Source organism: Alosa sapidissima, chromosome 16, assembly GCF_018492685.1.
Source record: "Alosa sapidissima isolate fAloSap1 chromosome 16, fAloSap1.pri, whole genome shotgun sequence".
In the NCBI taxonomy this organism is placed as follows: Eukaryota; Metazoa; Chordata; class Actinopteri; order Clupeiformes; family Clupeidae; genus Alosa; species Alosa sapidissima.
The window spans coordinates 21,507,716-21,522,223 of NC_055972.1; the positions used below are offsets into that span (position 1 = coordinate 21,507,716).

General features: G+C 43.1%; 1 protein-coding gene across 6 annotated transcripts in view; it reads left to right on the top strand.

Annotated features, from left to right (window-relative positions):
- The window catches only part of sufu (suppressor of fused homolog (Drosophila)), a 20,118-nt gene continuing 5,610 nt past the window's right edge, over positions 1–14,508 (top strand). For 4 of the 6 annotated variants that reach the window (XM_042066712.1, XM_042066713.1, XM_042066715.1 and 1 more), the window contains exons 1-8: positions 1–369; positions 1,135–1,269; positions 1,605–1,741; positions 7,159–7,301; positions 7,614–7,699; positions 10,458–10,530; positions 11,821–11,977; positions 12,331–12,433. In XM_042066712.1, coding sequence (XP_041922646.1) covers positions 218–369; positions 1,135–1,269; positions 1,605–1,741; positions 7,159–7,301; positions 7,614–7,699; positions 10,458–10,530; positions 11,821–11,977; positions 12,331–12,433 — 986 coding nt within the window. In that variant the 5' untranslated portion in view covers positions 1–217. The remainder of the gene's footprint in view (positions 370–1,134; positions 1,270–1,604; positions 1,742–7,158; positions 7,302–7,613; positions 7,700–10,457; positions 10,531–11,820; positions 11,978–12,330; positions 12,434–14,508) is intronic. The other 2 variants (XM_042066714.1, XM_042066716.1) reach the window with 1 other exon arrangement.

Sequence of the window (14,508 nt, forward strand, 5' to 3'; positions counted from 1 at the left end):
GTAGTGCCTGTGCCGTGAGAGAGATAACAAACTGTGGAGGGGTTTCACGAGAACGGACAAAGGGGTCGTTCCCTTACACATTTGGTGTTAAACCCAACTTGCAGAAGACATAAACAAAAACCACACAAGGGAACCCCTCTTGAATCGATAGTCGGATATTCTAGGTTATCTGGGTTTTCTCCCGGACTATCCTATCAGTTTGGAGTTGTGGTGTGGGATGGATGATATGCGGCCTACTAGCGGCGCGGCAGCCCACCTCGGGCTAGCGTCGCTATTCCCCACTGGTCTCCAAGCTGTGTATGCGGAATGCAGGCGCTTGTATCCCGACCAGGCCAACCCCTTGCAAGTTACAGCCATCGTTAAATACTGGTATGTGTCTGTGTTTTTGTTAACTTAATGTCGTGGCCATAGTTACTTATGAAGGCAACATAGTGTTTGCAGTTGATATTGTAGCCGGGCTATTAAAAACTTGCATGTAGTTTTAGCGTTATTGTTACTCTTTGCAAATCAGCTAACAAGTTGCAAGAAGTTAGCAAGTTAACCAACTCTTCTTATTAACGTGATGGCTACCCATATACATTGTATCACCTCCGATAACATTTTCTAGTTAGCTAGTGAAGTAGACGAAAGTTAGTATAGGTACATATTAACATAAGAAGATTCCTAACTTTGTCCTTTCAGGCACCTAAGTTACGCTAAGTTGGGTCACCCACTTTACAAACTTACACTGTAACGTTAGTGGAGCAAAAGTTAGAACTTTTAACTTTCCATACTTGTATTTCGCTAAAAGTTGTTTTTTGTATACTAGCTGTACCAGTCCACTAACAGTGATGTTGCATCATTGCAATGCACTAACAGATGTTTGCTGTTTATGTTCAACGACTGACCAAGCACAGCACAGCCATTTCTGTGCAGCAGCCGACAGACAAGTCACTCTGTTGTTGTGCGACCTACTTTGATAATTGGTTCAAAACTAATTTGAGATGTTATGACTGAATCGTTAATGTCATAGGGAATCACATGTACACACAAATCCTCAGTTTAGAGTTGGCTACAGACTGCAACGTTTTCCTGCTGTCTACCTAATGACTGGTGATGACTGCCTTTAATTTTCTATGTCTCTCTTATCAACAGGCTAGGTGGGCCAGACCCACTAGACTACATCAGTATGTACAGGAACATGGGCTGTGTGGCACAGGATGTCCAGGAGCACTGGCATTACATTAGTATGGGACTCAGCGACCTGTATGGAGACAACAGAGTCCATGAGTAAGGCAAACAAACCCATAGTCATCATAACACCATTCCAACATAACATGATTCCTGGCTAGTCTGATGTATGTAGTAAAACACTTGAAGGTGTTATTGAATATGAATAGATTATGAGGTTGTCCTTAATAGAAATTCATCTTTAAATACTACTTCAAGTAAATGATTGCTAGATGCTTTACTGTATGGCACATGTTTGTGTTACTTTTAGCCAAGTGTAGTGGTCAAAGGACAGTTGCATTACCTGTGAGCACGCTAAGTGTACTTATCATGTCAAGTGTAGACAGATTCCTATTCCGTGTATGCCAAGTGTATCTGATATGGTGCTTCTGCAGGTTCTCGGGTCCTGATGGCCCCAGTGGTTTTGGCTTTGAGCTGACATTCAGACTGAAGAGGGAGGCTGGGGAGACGGCACCCCCCACCTGGCCTGCAGAGCTGATGCAGGGGCTGGCCCGATATGTCTTCCAGTCAGGTGAGGCACTGCACTGCACTGCGCAATATCTCATTATCAGTCCTGTCCTGCGTTGGAGAGCGTGTACAATTGTCCTAAATTGCCCTCCAGTTGTACGGTTTTCTTCTCCTCCGAGTGAGAAATGGCATGAGTTAGATTGGAGAAATCACTAGCCACGTTTACATGGACACTTTTAAAAAAAATTTGATTAGAAACGGAATAACGGCTCAATCGGAAGAAGAATTATCATATAAACACCTCAATCGGAATAAAAATGCCTGATCTTATCAGAATTTTAATCGTAATGAAAGAGGTGGTGTATACCATTGCTATTCCGATTGAACAGCCTTGTATACAGTATCAGATTGCCTGCTGTATCTTCTCAATGAAAAGTAGGCAACAATAGAGCATACCCCATGTAAACAGGCGGCATGATTTTTTCAATCGGAATAGTTTAATCAGAATGACAAAATAACTTTCCATGTAAACGTGGCTAGTGGTTGGATGACAAGAAGTAGTGGTACCGAATGAATAACTGAGAATACAGGCCGGCAGTTCCCACTGGAATAGGAAAAAAGCTTTTGTGGGTTGATTTATTATTTGGGGGGGAAATGTCTTTCAATATGTAAAGATGCTCTAAATGCATCAAAGCCATTTGCTTAGTGAGGGGTGTGGAGGAAGTAACACATCTGCAGGCACATACCCACAGTGCTAGCCTAGCCTCAAGCATTGTGGTGTCAGTTGCCACACTAAGCCAAGGCTCACCAGGATGTTAGATAGGACACAATTGGTACTGGTGCTGGCTTGACTTGTTTTAAAGGTGCAGTCAGTGATTTTACGCGATTTCAAGCCTGTGACACTTTTTGTCACATTCAGCAATCATCTCCTCACGACCCGCTAGCTGCTCAATCCGTGAGTACACTGTAAAAAAACAGTCTCTGTAGTCAGCCCATGCTCCCTACTGGAAAACTGGAAACAAACAAAGTGGGGTCAACCTGTCCCCCAAACGTTCTCTGTGAATAAAAAGAGTTTCTCTAGGAATTAAAAGAGGGATGAGCTACCTCTCTGGTGTGTTTTGTTTGGTCCTTGGTTAAAATATAATGTTAAATGTTGGTTTGGGAAAAAGTGTCTGCTAATAAAAATAAACATAAAAAAGTGTTTATTCAGGGTCCCCGCAGATCCTTAAAAAGTCTTAATACGTCTGATATTTAATTTTTGATATTTAAGGCTGTAAAATGTCTTAAAATGTCTGGAATTGTATGAGGGCAGGCATTAAATTTGAACTGGAGCAGAATGAGTGTCGTTTAGCTTACATTCAGACCTGCCAACCTGTACGCATTTTGCATTAGCTGCGCATTTTGACATCGGAAGTACGCTGGTACACCTTTCCTCTTTTATAAGTTTGACCTGGTGCACAGTTGGTTTTGGGTATTCATCAGCTAGCCAAGTAAGTTACGTTGTCCATGTAGGCTAATGCAGGTGGTAAACGTAACTTTTCATAGTAGCCTAGCCTGTTTATTCATCAATTAAAGGGTAGGCTACTCGGAGAGCGCAGATTTTTGCAAATGCATCAAAAAGTGATTATTATTTCAGCTAAATCCGTAATCATAATGAGAGGTGAAGGCATGTGCATGTGTCGCTGAAATGACTATAATGTTAGATGGCCATGGCTCTGCAAGACTTTCCCATCATGTGTACAGTCTGCAGTGCTGACTCTAGTTATCAAACATCAGCAGGTTAAACATATGAATTTGCATTTTCAGAGCAATCTTTATTGATATGTACATGTTGTCAATTACAAATTACAACAAAAATGACAATTGGCTATTTGCTATATTAAGAATAAAAAAGAAACCCTAAGTACTCATTTGATGTCATGAGGGAGAGTTTTGTGTTCGTTCTTAATACCAGGAACCTTGACAAAGGCTGGCAGGCCGAAACGTTGGGATAAAAATAAAAGGAGAAAGAGAGAGTGTGCGGTGACCAAGTTTTTCTTAGTTCTTAATATCAACAAGATTTTTCAAAGAACAGAAATGTTCAGGAAGAGATTATATATATTATCTACTGTAGTCTAAATGGATACGCTTTCAGATACACTCTCAATTTCAATTTAGGTTGAACTATAGTGAACTATACAAAAATATGATGTCTTATGTCTGTTTTTCAAAAAAGGTTCAACATAAGTTGTACTCCAAAAACTTCTTTAGCGTTGACAGTTCTGTTTTTTGTTACTTGCCTATCCTACAACAATTTCTGCAATTGGCATTCATTTTTACTTTAAGAGGTCTTAAAAAAGGTCTTAAAGGATAATTCCAGTGTGATTTTGACCTAAAGTGTGTTGAAAAATGATAACGAGTGTGAATGTATTCCAAAAATAATTCCGTGGAAATGCATGGATTCCAGTTGCTGCTACTGGAAGAAACGGGAATTCATGCATTTCCACTGAATTATTTTTGGAATCTGTTCCCTTATCATACCTGTTCATTCTTACTCGTCGCTCTACATATCGTGACTAAATTCAAGATAAACTAGCTAAACTTCGTGAATATACTGTCTGCATAAATCGTCTTGTAAGTAAACTACCAGTGCTTTTTCAAAGTTCTCAATGTCTCGTTTTAAATGTCAGGGCCCTCGGAAGTCTACCAATGAAGTGTGGAGATACATTGAGCCTCGTAAATGGTGTAAAACAGTGATTTATTTGCATGGCTAGCCCGATGCCGAAGCACCACCATTGAAAAAGCTGTTGGTAGCATCGGCTAACTAGCGCCAGATTTCTGAGTGCAGGGGACAAGCCGAGGTGAGCTATGAGACATACGTTCACACTCGGTATCATGTTTCAACACACTTTAGGTCAATATCACACCGGAATTCTCCTTTAAGTCATTGAATTTGTACTGCATGTGGGTGTTTCTCTCACTTTGATAAGTCTCCCCAAATCCACCAGCCGCCTGTACTGTACACAGTGGGGGAAGGGGGATGGAGAGTTCTCTCCTTGGGCTTCTCTTCTGGCCCCTGTCTGCAGTGCAGCTGGGGCCAATTTGAGCGTGGGTGGGCTGCAGACCTCATATGAATGCAAAATCCCCAGTCTGCCCCTCTCTCAACCAAATACACACACACACACACACACACACACACACATACATACACACTATTACCAAGGGCTTTCAGATATAACCTCCTGAGTATATACGGAGGTTTGTCAAACGGAGGTCCTACCCTTCGGATGATTCAGATATGATGCTAACCTGCGGACCTTATACTGACCTTTTACGGACCTATGTGAGAACGACATACACGCACATTACAGAACCTCCGTGTGGTTGTCGAGTGAGGGGTGGGGGCTTGTAGAGTTCAGAAGAGGCGAGATATGACGCAGAATATATGCGGCCGCTGTCACAGCTGCTGTTTGTTTACAAAGTGTATGCATTATGTAGGCTAAAGAAGATAAATCAATTGTGCGTAGGCTAATATTTGAAGTAGTCACGTAAGTGCGCACTTGAAATTGACCTAAAGTATTTGTATATGTGCTTCGAAAAAACACATTTATCTGTTTTCAACGTTATGTAGCAGAATTACTTGAACCCCAAATCTGGTTTGCGTTGGAGAGCATGCACAAACTTTATGGTACCAGCCAATTCAGTAGGCTAACTCAAGACTTCAAGGCCATCATATACAACGTTTTTAAGCATAAAAAAAAATACTAACATAACAGTGACGTGGTTCGTTTTTTCATGGTTTATTTTTCCAAAAGCATCCTCTCCCCATGTGTCTAATGCATTTACGTAAGGAGCTTGGAACAAAGTTGGGTTTTCTTCGTTTTCATTTTCTCTAGGCATATTTATGCTCAACAAATATCAGCGAGCTCAGCAGTGAGGTCATGAGAAGGCTATCAATGAACAGAAAACCGACCGTGTTGGCTAACAATTTATTAAATACTCCTGTTATTGTCGTTAACGACGTTGCTGTAGGCTACTGCCTTTTCAGCGCCTTCTGCTTATGATGATTTGGTCTTTTGAATTCCTTTGGCCTTGCAATGCAGTTGTAGGCTACATCAACGTGTCTCTTGCCGTTCCCTGTCTGCCCTTACATGGACGCACGAAAGAAACGTCACCGACACGCCCTCTCACTAGGTGTGAATTTTAACCGCATGTTCTACGCTTCGTTCAGACACAGCACATTTACATAATGTCCGGAGGAAATACTAGGGGGGGGGGGGGGAGTAGTAGAACAACCGGCTAAATTCGGACTTCCATATTACCGGTTATGTCGTTCAGATATACGGCCCCACCGTTTAACATCCGCAAAACCTCCAGTCTTACACGTATGTCTGAAAGCTCTTATTGTTTCCCTTCCTCAGTCTGAAGCAAAAGTATGGCACCGCCCAGACAGTTGGACTCTTCTTGTGTTATCAGTTTCCAGTCTAGGGAGGCCCAGGTTCTGTGGTTTAGTTTAGCCTTGGTGCATGCTGAAGCCCTCTCTGAAGTGGGCCTAGCCACCTAGATTATATTCAGGTCAGGTTTTGCATGTCTACTCTAGTGTTTTGCAGGTCGTTTATTTCTTTTTCTGATTAGCCTAAATGATTAGACTTGCATCTTTCAGCTGTTGGGAGTCATGGATCCTCTGTGGAATCTCATTTCCTCATTTGGGATGATTCTCATAAGTAGTTTTTTGTCTCGGGATTCTATTTAATCCATGTTACTGAATCATTGGTCTGAGAAATTGAGCAGCTCAACCGTTGGCGAAGAAAGATGCCCTGCTTTGAGAAGCAGGAGACCGCCTTGCTCCAGTCCTTTAGGCATTACTTGTGTTGAGCATGTCATTTCCACCATACCATTCTTTGGCTGCTTCATTATGTTTTAGAGGTTTTAGGGGAGTGCATGCAGACGCACAACAAAACATAGTTCTGACAAAGTTCCAAACAATTACCGAGGGAACAGGGAGGACCCTCTCTGACCTTGGCAACATTTGGATTGTTGCCGAATCAATTGGGCCACATCTTTGATCTGGTAATCTGAGCGGAGGGGTTTTCTTTGGGATGGGATTGAGGCCAGCCTGCAGCGCCGCCTGTTACCCCCAGAGAACCACTCCTAGGTGGGCCTGCTGAGACAGACACAGACACAGACACAGACACAGACACAGACACAGACACAGACACAGACACAGACACAGACACAGACACAGACGAAGAATGGCCCGACCTCTTCTCCCCAAAATTCCTTGAATTTCCCCTGGGTGTCAATAAAGTATCTATCAAAGGTGCTCATCTTAAAACATTCAGCTGCTTTATTGAGTACCAGCAGTGCTATGATTTTTGTCCAGTTTTTTTTTTTTTTTTACGGAATGTTTTGGGTGTCGATATTTTCAATCCAGAAATAATAAGGAGTATGTGTGTAAGTCTGTCCCTCCCTGTTGTGTGACCTCATGTTGTGCCTGTCCAGAAAACACGTTCTGCAGTGGCGACCACATCTCGTGGCACAGCCCCCTGGACAACAGTGAGTCTCGTATCCAGCACATGCTCCTGACTGAAGACCCCCAGATGCAGCCCGTGCTCACTCCCTTTGGGCAAGTCAGCTTCCTGCAGGTCAGCTGCAAGAGACTGTGTGTGACATACACTTCCACATAGTTTCCGATATATATATGTATTTTACATGTAGAGGAATGTTTTGTCCAAAACTGATTAAATGTAAATTATAGTATTTCTATAAATGTGCAGTCACACTGTCTGAGTTGACATTGTTCTAATTGATATAGATTCAAATGAAGAAGAAAACAAAAGGGACACATTTAACAAGCTGTCTGTGCTGTCTATCATTTCTACTTCAGCCATTTTCCTGTTGGTATTTCTCTGATTGTGTGTGTGTGTGTGTGTGTGTGTGTGTGTCCGTCCTGTCAGATTGTGGGTGTGTGTACAGAGGAGCTGCAGGCAGCACAGCAGTGGAACGGCCAGGGCATCTTGGATCTCCTACGAGGGGTGCACATGTGAGTACTGGGCCTGTTTAGAGGGAGGGCAATGTGCATGTATAACATAAACAATAAGGCAGATACACCAATTCACAGGGCTTGCTGTGTGTGCGTGCGTGCGTATGCGCACCCCTGCTTGTGTCTGCATTCACACAAGGGCTGTGGATTATGTTTAGGCTCCACTGTGTGTGAGTGGAGGGTGGACATGGTGAGCACCACCAGACCACCCACATTTACTCTGCTCTCCAAGGCGTGCGTGCGTGTGCGTGTGCGTGTGTGTGTGAGAGAGAGCGAGAAAGAGAGAGACAGAGCAAGATAATGTGTGTGTGGGGCAGGGCTCTACACTAACATTTTTTTTCTGGAGCACTTGTGTGCCCAAGTTAAAAAATTTAGGAGCACAGACAAAAATTTGGGCGCACAGTCAGTTCTGTACTTAACTTACACATAATCTAACATTATACTGCAGCTAACAGTTAAACATGCCAGTGCACCAATTGCAAATATTAAGAATGACTGACAACATTTAGGCTACAGGAAACAGGATTTTAAAGATCAGTGCCTACTTTATTTTCAGTCTGTTCTATTTTCCTACATTTTGTTAATGTAAAATAATACATTGCCATATTTGCATTTAGCATATATCAAGTATCCTGCCAAATGTAGGCTAATTTATTTATTTGTGAATCCATCTATAGCTAATCCAAATATGCCCATGGTGACCTATCTGACTGCATACTGCCTAATACTACTACTAAAACAGTCCATTTCCTCTTCCACAAAACCCAACATAGGCTAATCAAGGATATATGTTTTATACTTTTTTTATATGTTTTTATTTAAAAATATCTGCATTGATGGGGGCAGTAGGCAAACGTTAGGCCTACTTTCGTTTTGCACTTCAACTTGTATTCGGTGTAAACAAACAAGCATGCGTGGAAGCAGGGGCGTAGATTTGCGTGGGGACTGAAGGACGTGTCCACACCAATGTCAAATTACGACTGAAATGTCCCCACCAATATTCAGTTTGAAATGTGGAAAAAAAGCGCTCACATTCGCTACACAAAGAGTTAAATCATTTCTCACTTTAGTGCTGCAGATCATCTCGTACAGATCTTGTAATGTGCAGCCTAGGCCTATAAGGGTAAATCGCGCTGATTTGAAGTTACCTATAATAACTACCAGTGAGCCGCATTCTCTTGCGCAGCATGGCGCACTACAAGGCATATGAATTGCGTCCAAATTCACCCATTCTTCTCTGTTAAACTCCTCGAGAAGTAGGCTACTCATCATGTGTCACATGAAAGAGCCTTTTCTCAGCTTTTAAACGGTGCTATAGCCACTATTTGCTGTGATAAACAGTTCGCGAGAAAAATAACTTCAAGATATTTAATAATTATTCTCTGCGTCTGGCCATCTCCACATCCATTCTTCTCGGTGTAATATCGTAGGCCTACACACTCTTCACGCAACACATGACAAACCATAGGCCTATATCAGAATAAACAGCAGACCTTACCGAACACAAAGGTGTAATGCATTCCCGTGTATAGTTAGCTGTTCCAGAGTAATCCGGTTTTGAAATAAATTGTAGCAAAATTCAACATGATCTTTCGGCTTTAAGCATTTCTTAACTGAGCTGTGCTTACATCGCCTAGATATCTATAATTATTAGAATCAGAGAATATACAGGCAGCTCACGGTTAAGAGTTTGTCAATGTATCCTTAATGTTTTCTTTTCACAAAATGCTAAGCATGCGTGTATTTAAGTTTCTTAAAACTGAGCTGTGCTTAAATGGGTCAATGCATAACAGACCAAATAGAAAATAAATGTTAAATGTTAAATATAGCCTACATATCTGTACATATTAAAATCAGATTATGTTGGCTACACAGTATAGTTAGATCAATTTGGACAGTAGCACATTTTAATCATGGATAGTAGACAATAGCACATTTTAATAATTTTATATATCTATAGTGGCTGGTGAAAGAGTTGAGGGGGGAGGGGGGGGGGGGGGTTAGTGGGTAGTGTCCCCACCAAAGCTCAGACCAAACCTACGCCCTAGCGTGGAAGCCTGGAGTTGTCAGTAGCGTTCTACCTTTGAATAAAATGGGAGTATTACGGGAGGCTACTTTTGTGCCGGTTCGCTACAGCTATATTTTGCATATTGCAGCCAATACGTCAACTGGGCTAAAAGGCATGTTAGGTTACCTTTCCTTCTCTCACTGCATTCTCAGAATCTCATCCTGTTCCTCCTATATCCAATGAATTCGGTGGATAGAAGAACTAATTTCTTCAATCTTTGCATCTTGGCTGGCTAGTCTAACTTTCCGCTTTTTCCTGCGCGCTCTTGGATTTGATAGAAGCAACTACTAGCGAGTCACAACGCGAAACTGCTAACGTTGATGGGAGGTGTAGTTTTTATGCTGCATTCGCGATGTGATGTGTGATTCTATGGTTTGCACCAGTAATGTTTCTCGATGTTGCGGTGTATTTTGTAGACAAACATTGACATGGTTAGAAGTCATTCGCACCAGTGCGCCTAAATATTTTTTTGCACTCGCAAAATGCACTAATTTTTACTCGCATGCGCGAGTGAAATGGACGCACTGTAGAGCCATGGTGTGGGGGGTGGTGTGAATGCAAGGTGAGCCTGGTTTTGTCTACACAACAAAGCTTTTCTGTTTAGCTGTGTGACCAGCAAAAGGAAGTCTGCTTTTAACCTGGCTTCCGAATAACCGTATGCAAACACCTTCCTCTCTTTCTCCCCCACAGGGCAGGGGGCCCGTGGCTGGTCACAGACATGAGGAGAGGAGAGACGATATTTGAGATCGACCCACACCTACAAGTAAGCCTTTTTTTTAGTGCATCACAGCTTCTCTGCTTCCTCCGCTTGGAACAACAAACATGGGGGTCGGGACCTCAGTCAGTGTTTTGGGAGGATAAACACCTTTGCCTTTTCTGAAGGTCACGAGAACAGCCCTGTTTCTATGTCTTGTCATTCACACATCTCTTGGATGTTATGCGGCTGGTCAGCTTTTGGTTGTGCTGGGCGGGAGCACAGATGTGTTGTGGTGTAAAACACCTCCATCTGCTGGTGTACACTATACATGGTCAAATGTCACGGATTCTTTAAAGGGACACCAGGCAACGTTTTTGTGCAACTGCAACTGTGGGCCTTGCAACTGTGGGCCGGCGGGCCGACGGCCTCAGTGTCAGGAAGTATAACGAGTGTAACGAATTGCTTTACTGCATTCAAATACACATACACACCAGGCACCAGCTATAAAAAGGTAGCGATGGAGTTTTTCAGACATTCGTCATGACAAAGCCGGCGAAAAAGAAGCAAAAACCGAGAAAACGGTAAGGAAATTGGCAATACTGCATAGTTTAAGAGAGAAAGAACAGTATATATGACAACAGTACATGATTTGTACTTGTTTGCTCATAAGTGGGTATAGTGAAAGACCATATCACACAACATTCTGATACCTATGCCGAAAAATTATAATGACCATGATAGTGACGGCCCCCACAAGGTTTCATTCCAAAAAATCCGGCCCACTGCCTAAAATGAGTTTGATACCCCTGATGTACTGTAGGTGATTGTGAAATTTGACAGTGTCTCTAGATTTGCTATGATGTACATTTTTTATTTTTGGTGTTGAGAAGTCACTTAGCAACCACTGAAAAATCAACACTCAGACTCTGCACTTTGAAAGCAGTGTGATATTATATTTAATGTAGTGTTGTGTTTTTAAGTGCAAGCAAACCGAAATCCAGCACCTATTCCTAGTCTGTCAGTGCTATACATGTTTTGCAAAAGAAAGAATAGAGGAAAGATTTAGATTGTGATTTGAAGGATTGTCATATAATCTGTGGGCCAGATCGCCCACCTTTAACGGATGGTGTAAATATCAAACATCATGGCATTTAAATGTGTCTGTACCTTATGAATGTTTGTGTCATTTTCTGTCTGAAGTTTGTATGTCAGGGTTCCATATGTAAATGAGGGGAGAAATGTGTGTTAGATTGTTATCTGTGTGTGTGTCTGAGTGTGTGTCTGAGTGTGTGTGTGACATTAGCACATGAGGGCTGTGTATGTGATGTTCCTGTATGTGTGTGTGGCATTTCCAAGCAGGAGCGAGTGGAGAAGGGCATTGAGACGGACGGCTCCAACCTGAGTGGCGTGAGCGCCAAGTGTGTGTGGGACGACCTGAGCCGGCCGCCAGAGGACGAGGACGACAGCCGCAGCATCTGCATCGGCTCACAGCCCCGACGCCTCTCCGATAAAGGTGGGTCACACACACACACACACACACCCAGGTTTGTCTTTTCTCATCATTCTAATGCCTATCTGTTGTGCTTCTCCACAAAAATGATGCTTCTTTATCGTTGTTGTGAATCGCTCTTTATGTCTCATGTTCAGTGTTGAATGTAATGTAGGTCATCATGTATTTGCTTTTAAGGATGGCCCTGTTCTGTCTGTGGTGGTGGTTGGAATAAGCTCTTTAAATTCAGATTACTGGGAACCCATTTACACCGGAACTAGCTTAGATGTAGCATATGGAGCAATCTGAGGACCCATAAGCTGTGCCCTGACTGTCTCAATGTGTGTGTGTGTGTGTGTGTTTGTTTGTGTCCACAGACACAGAGCAGATCAGAGAAGCCTTGAGGAAAGGACTAGAGATCAACAGCAAGGCTGTGCTCCCGCCAATAGGTGGCCAAAGGCAGAACCACGATCGACCCCAGTGAGTTCTCTGCTTATTTACATGGTTACATCGTAACATTAGTTTATTTCTTTCCCCATTTTGTTAAACAGGACAGCATTTCATTCACCACCCAGTGTAAGGTGAAGCACAGCAATTATGAGGGCATTGGTGTCGTAGTGTGGACTGATATTAGACCACCCGCATTCATGAACATCGAGCTGCGCAGCACTGATATCACATCCTGTGTCCCACCCAAATGACATTGATGCTGGTCAATGACTCATTTTGTCATACTTATTCCATCATGTCCAGCACTGGAGTACTTACATGTTAGCCTTTGTTTCTCTGGGGTAATACGTTTATTCTGTTCATGATTTGGCCCATATTCGGTCTACAGCCTGCTAGCAAAGAAAAGACTTTCTCATAGAGTATGTGGTGTGCGTCTCAGTGACTTCCTAATGCTGCTCACTGTCCGAGGTCACAGGTGAGACAGGATTGGCTCTTGCTCCATAGATGTGGGTTAGGGGATTGGCTGATTCTTCCCCTGTTAAAGTACTTAGCCGCTTTGAGATGGGGACGGCAATGGAGTTAGGGACGGCGTCACCCAGTAGACTTAAAAGACTAGCTTATGAAAGTTACCAAATCATAATGACTAGTTTACTTACTTACTGATGTCAAAGTAATCACTCAAAGTACTATAACAGTTGACCGTTTTGTTTGTAGATTTTGATAAAGTTCAAAATAAATATGCTGACCTTATTCATTTTAGGTTCTGAGAAATGTACATATCTGTATGAGGAGGGGATCCACCAAACAGTATTGTTAACCATGTAGTGGCAACAACAACCATTTGCCTTGAGAGAGTGTCCCTGAGGAGGGGAGCCAAGCTGCGTGGGGTCAGACGCAAGCTCCTCACAGTCGTCTGAGGGCTCCTGATCTTTGACCCCGGCCAGCTGGTCTGGACAGCCAGGGACAGACACATCATCCTTCATCACCCGTGTAGCAGAACTACCCTCATTATACGCTTACTCATCCCCCGCAGTCCTTATCAAGAGTCCAGCAGACCTAAGTAACTCACCTCAGACACAATAAATCAAGCAGTGCAAGCACAGCACCCAGACCTCTCCTCTTTTAGTTTCTTGAAGATCATTTTATAAACAGTTAGCGTCACCTTGTGGTCCTAGTTTTGCATTCGGCTTTGTGAAATGTGTCGGCCCGTCAGTCACAATTGAACAGTAGTGGTCTCAGTCGTTCCTACAGCACTAGTGGGTCATAGGGACAGACAGAATAAATAGCCAAGAGCTCATCGCTTCTCTCTGCTTTTGGCTGCTCTGCCCAAACATCATGGCTGTGAGGATGACGTGTGTGCGCGCGAGCGAGAGGAAAACGCTGACACCTGCACTTTTAATCTCATAATACATTAATAACTCAGACTTATTAAAAACCCCTGTAGCTCCTGTGTGTGTGTGTGTGTGTGTGTGTGTGTGTGTGTGTGAGCGAGTGTGGGGGTGAGGGTGAGAAAAAGAGAGATGCGTTAATTAAATTCCTCTGATTTGCCTGCTGTTTGTGCGGAAGACAGCAGCGAGACCCCCCCACACACACACACACACACACACACAAACTGTATCTCAGCCCAGAGATAGGCCTCTTTCTTCCACTCTTCGTGCCTTAGGTGACTAGACCAGGGCTAGTTACTGTTGTAGCAATGCTACTGTTACCACAAGAAACTTGATAATACCAGTCATGTTTGTAATTAAGACAGGACTGAGCCAGTGTGTGTGTGTGTAGGATGGGGAGGGTGTATGTGCTTGCATGCCAGTCTGTTTGTGGTTATTAAGATCTTCATCATAGATAGAGACCACTCTCTGTGTAGGGTCACTGCAGAGATGTCATGTGATGGGTTTCTGGTTTAGTTAAGTTGCTGTTTTCTAGTGGCAAAGTATTTGCACTGTGTGTGTGTGTGTGTGTGTGTGTGTTCCTGAATCTTTGTGTTTGGAGCTGGGCTCCATAAAGGGCTGTTTGGCAGCAGACTCGCAGTCCTCTCCTTTTCTCCCCCTATTGATCGCTCTCTGGAAGCCCCGTTCGCCTCAGCACAAGGTTGTGTGCGCATAATC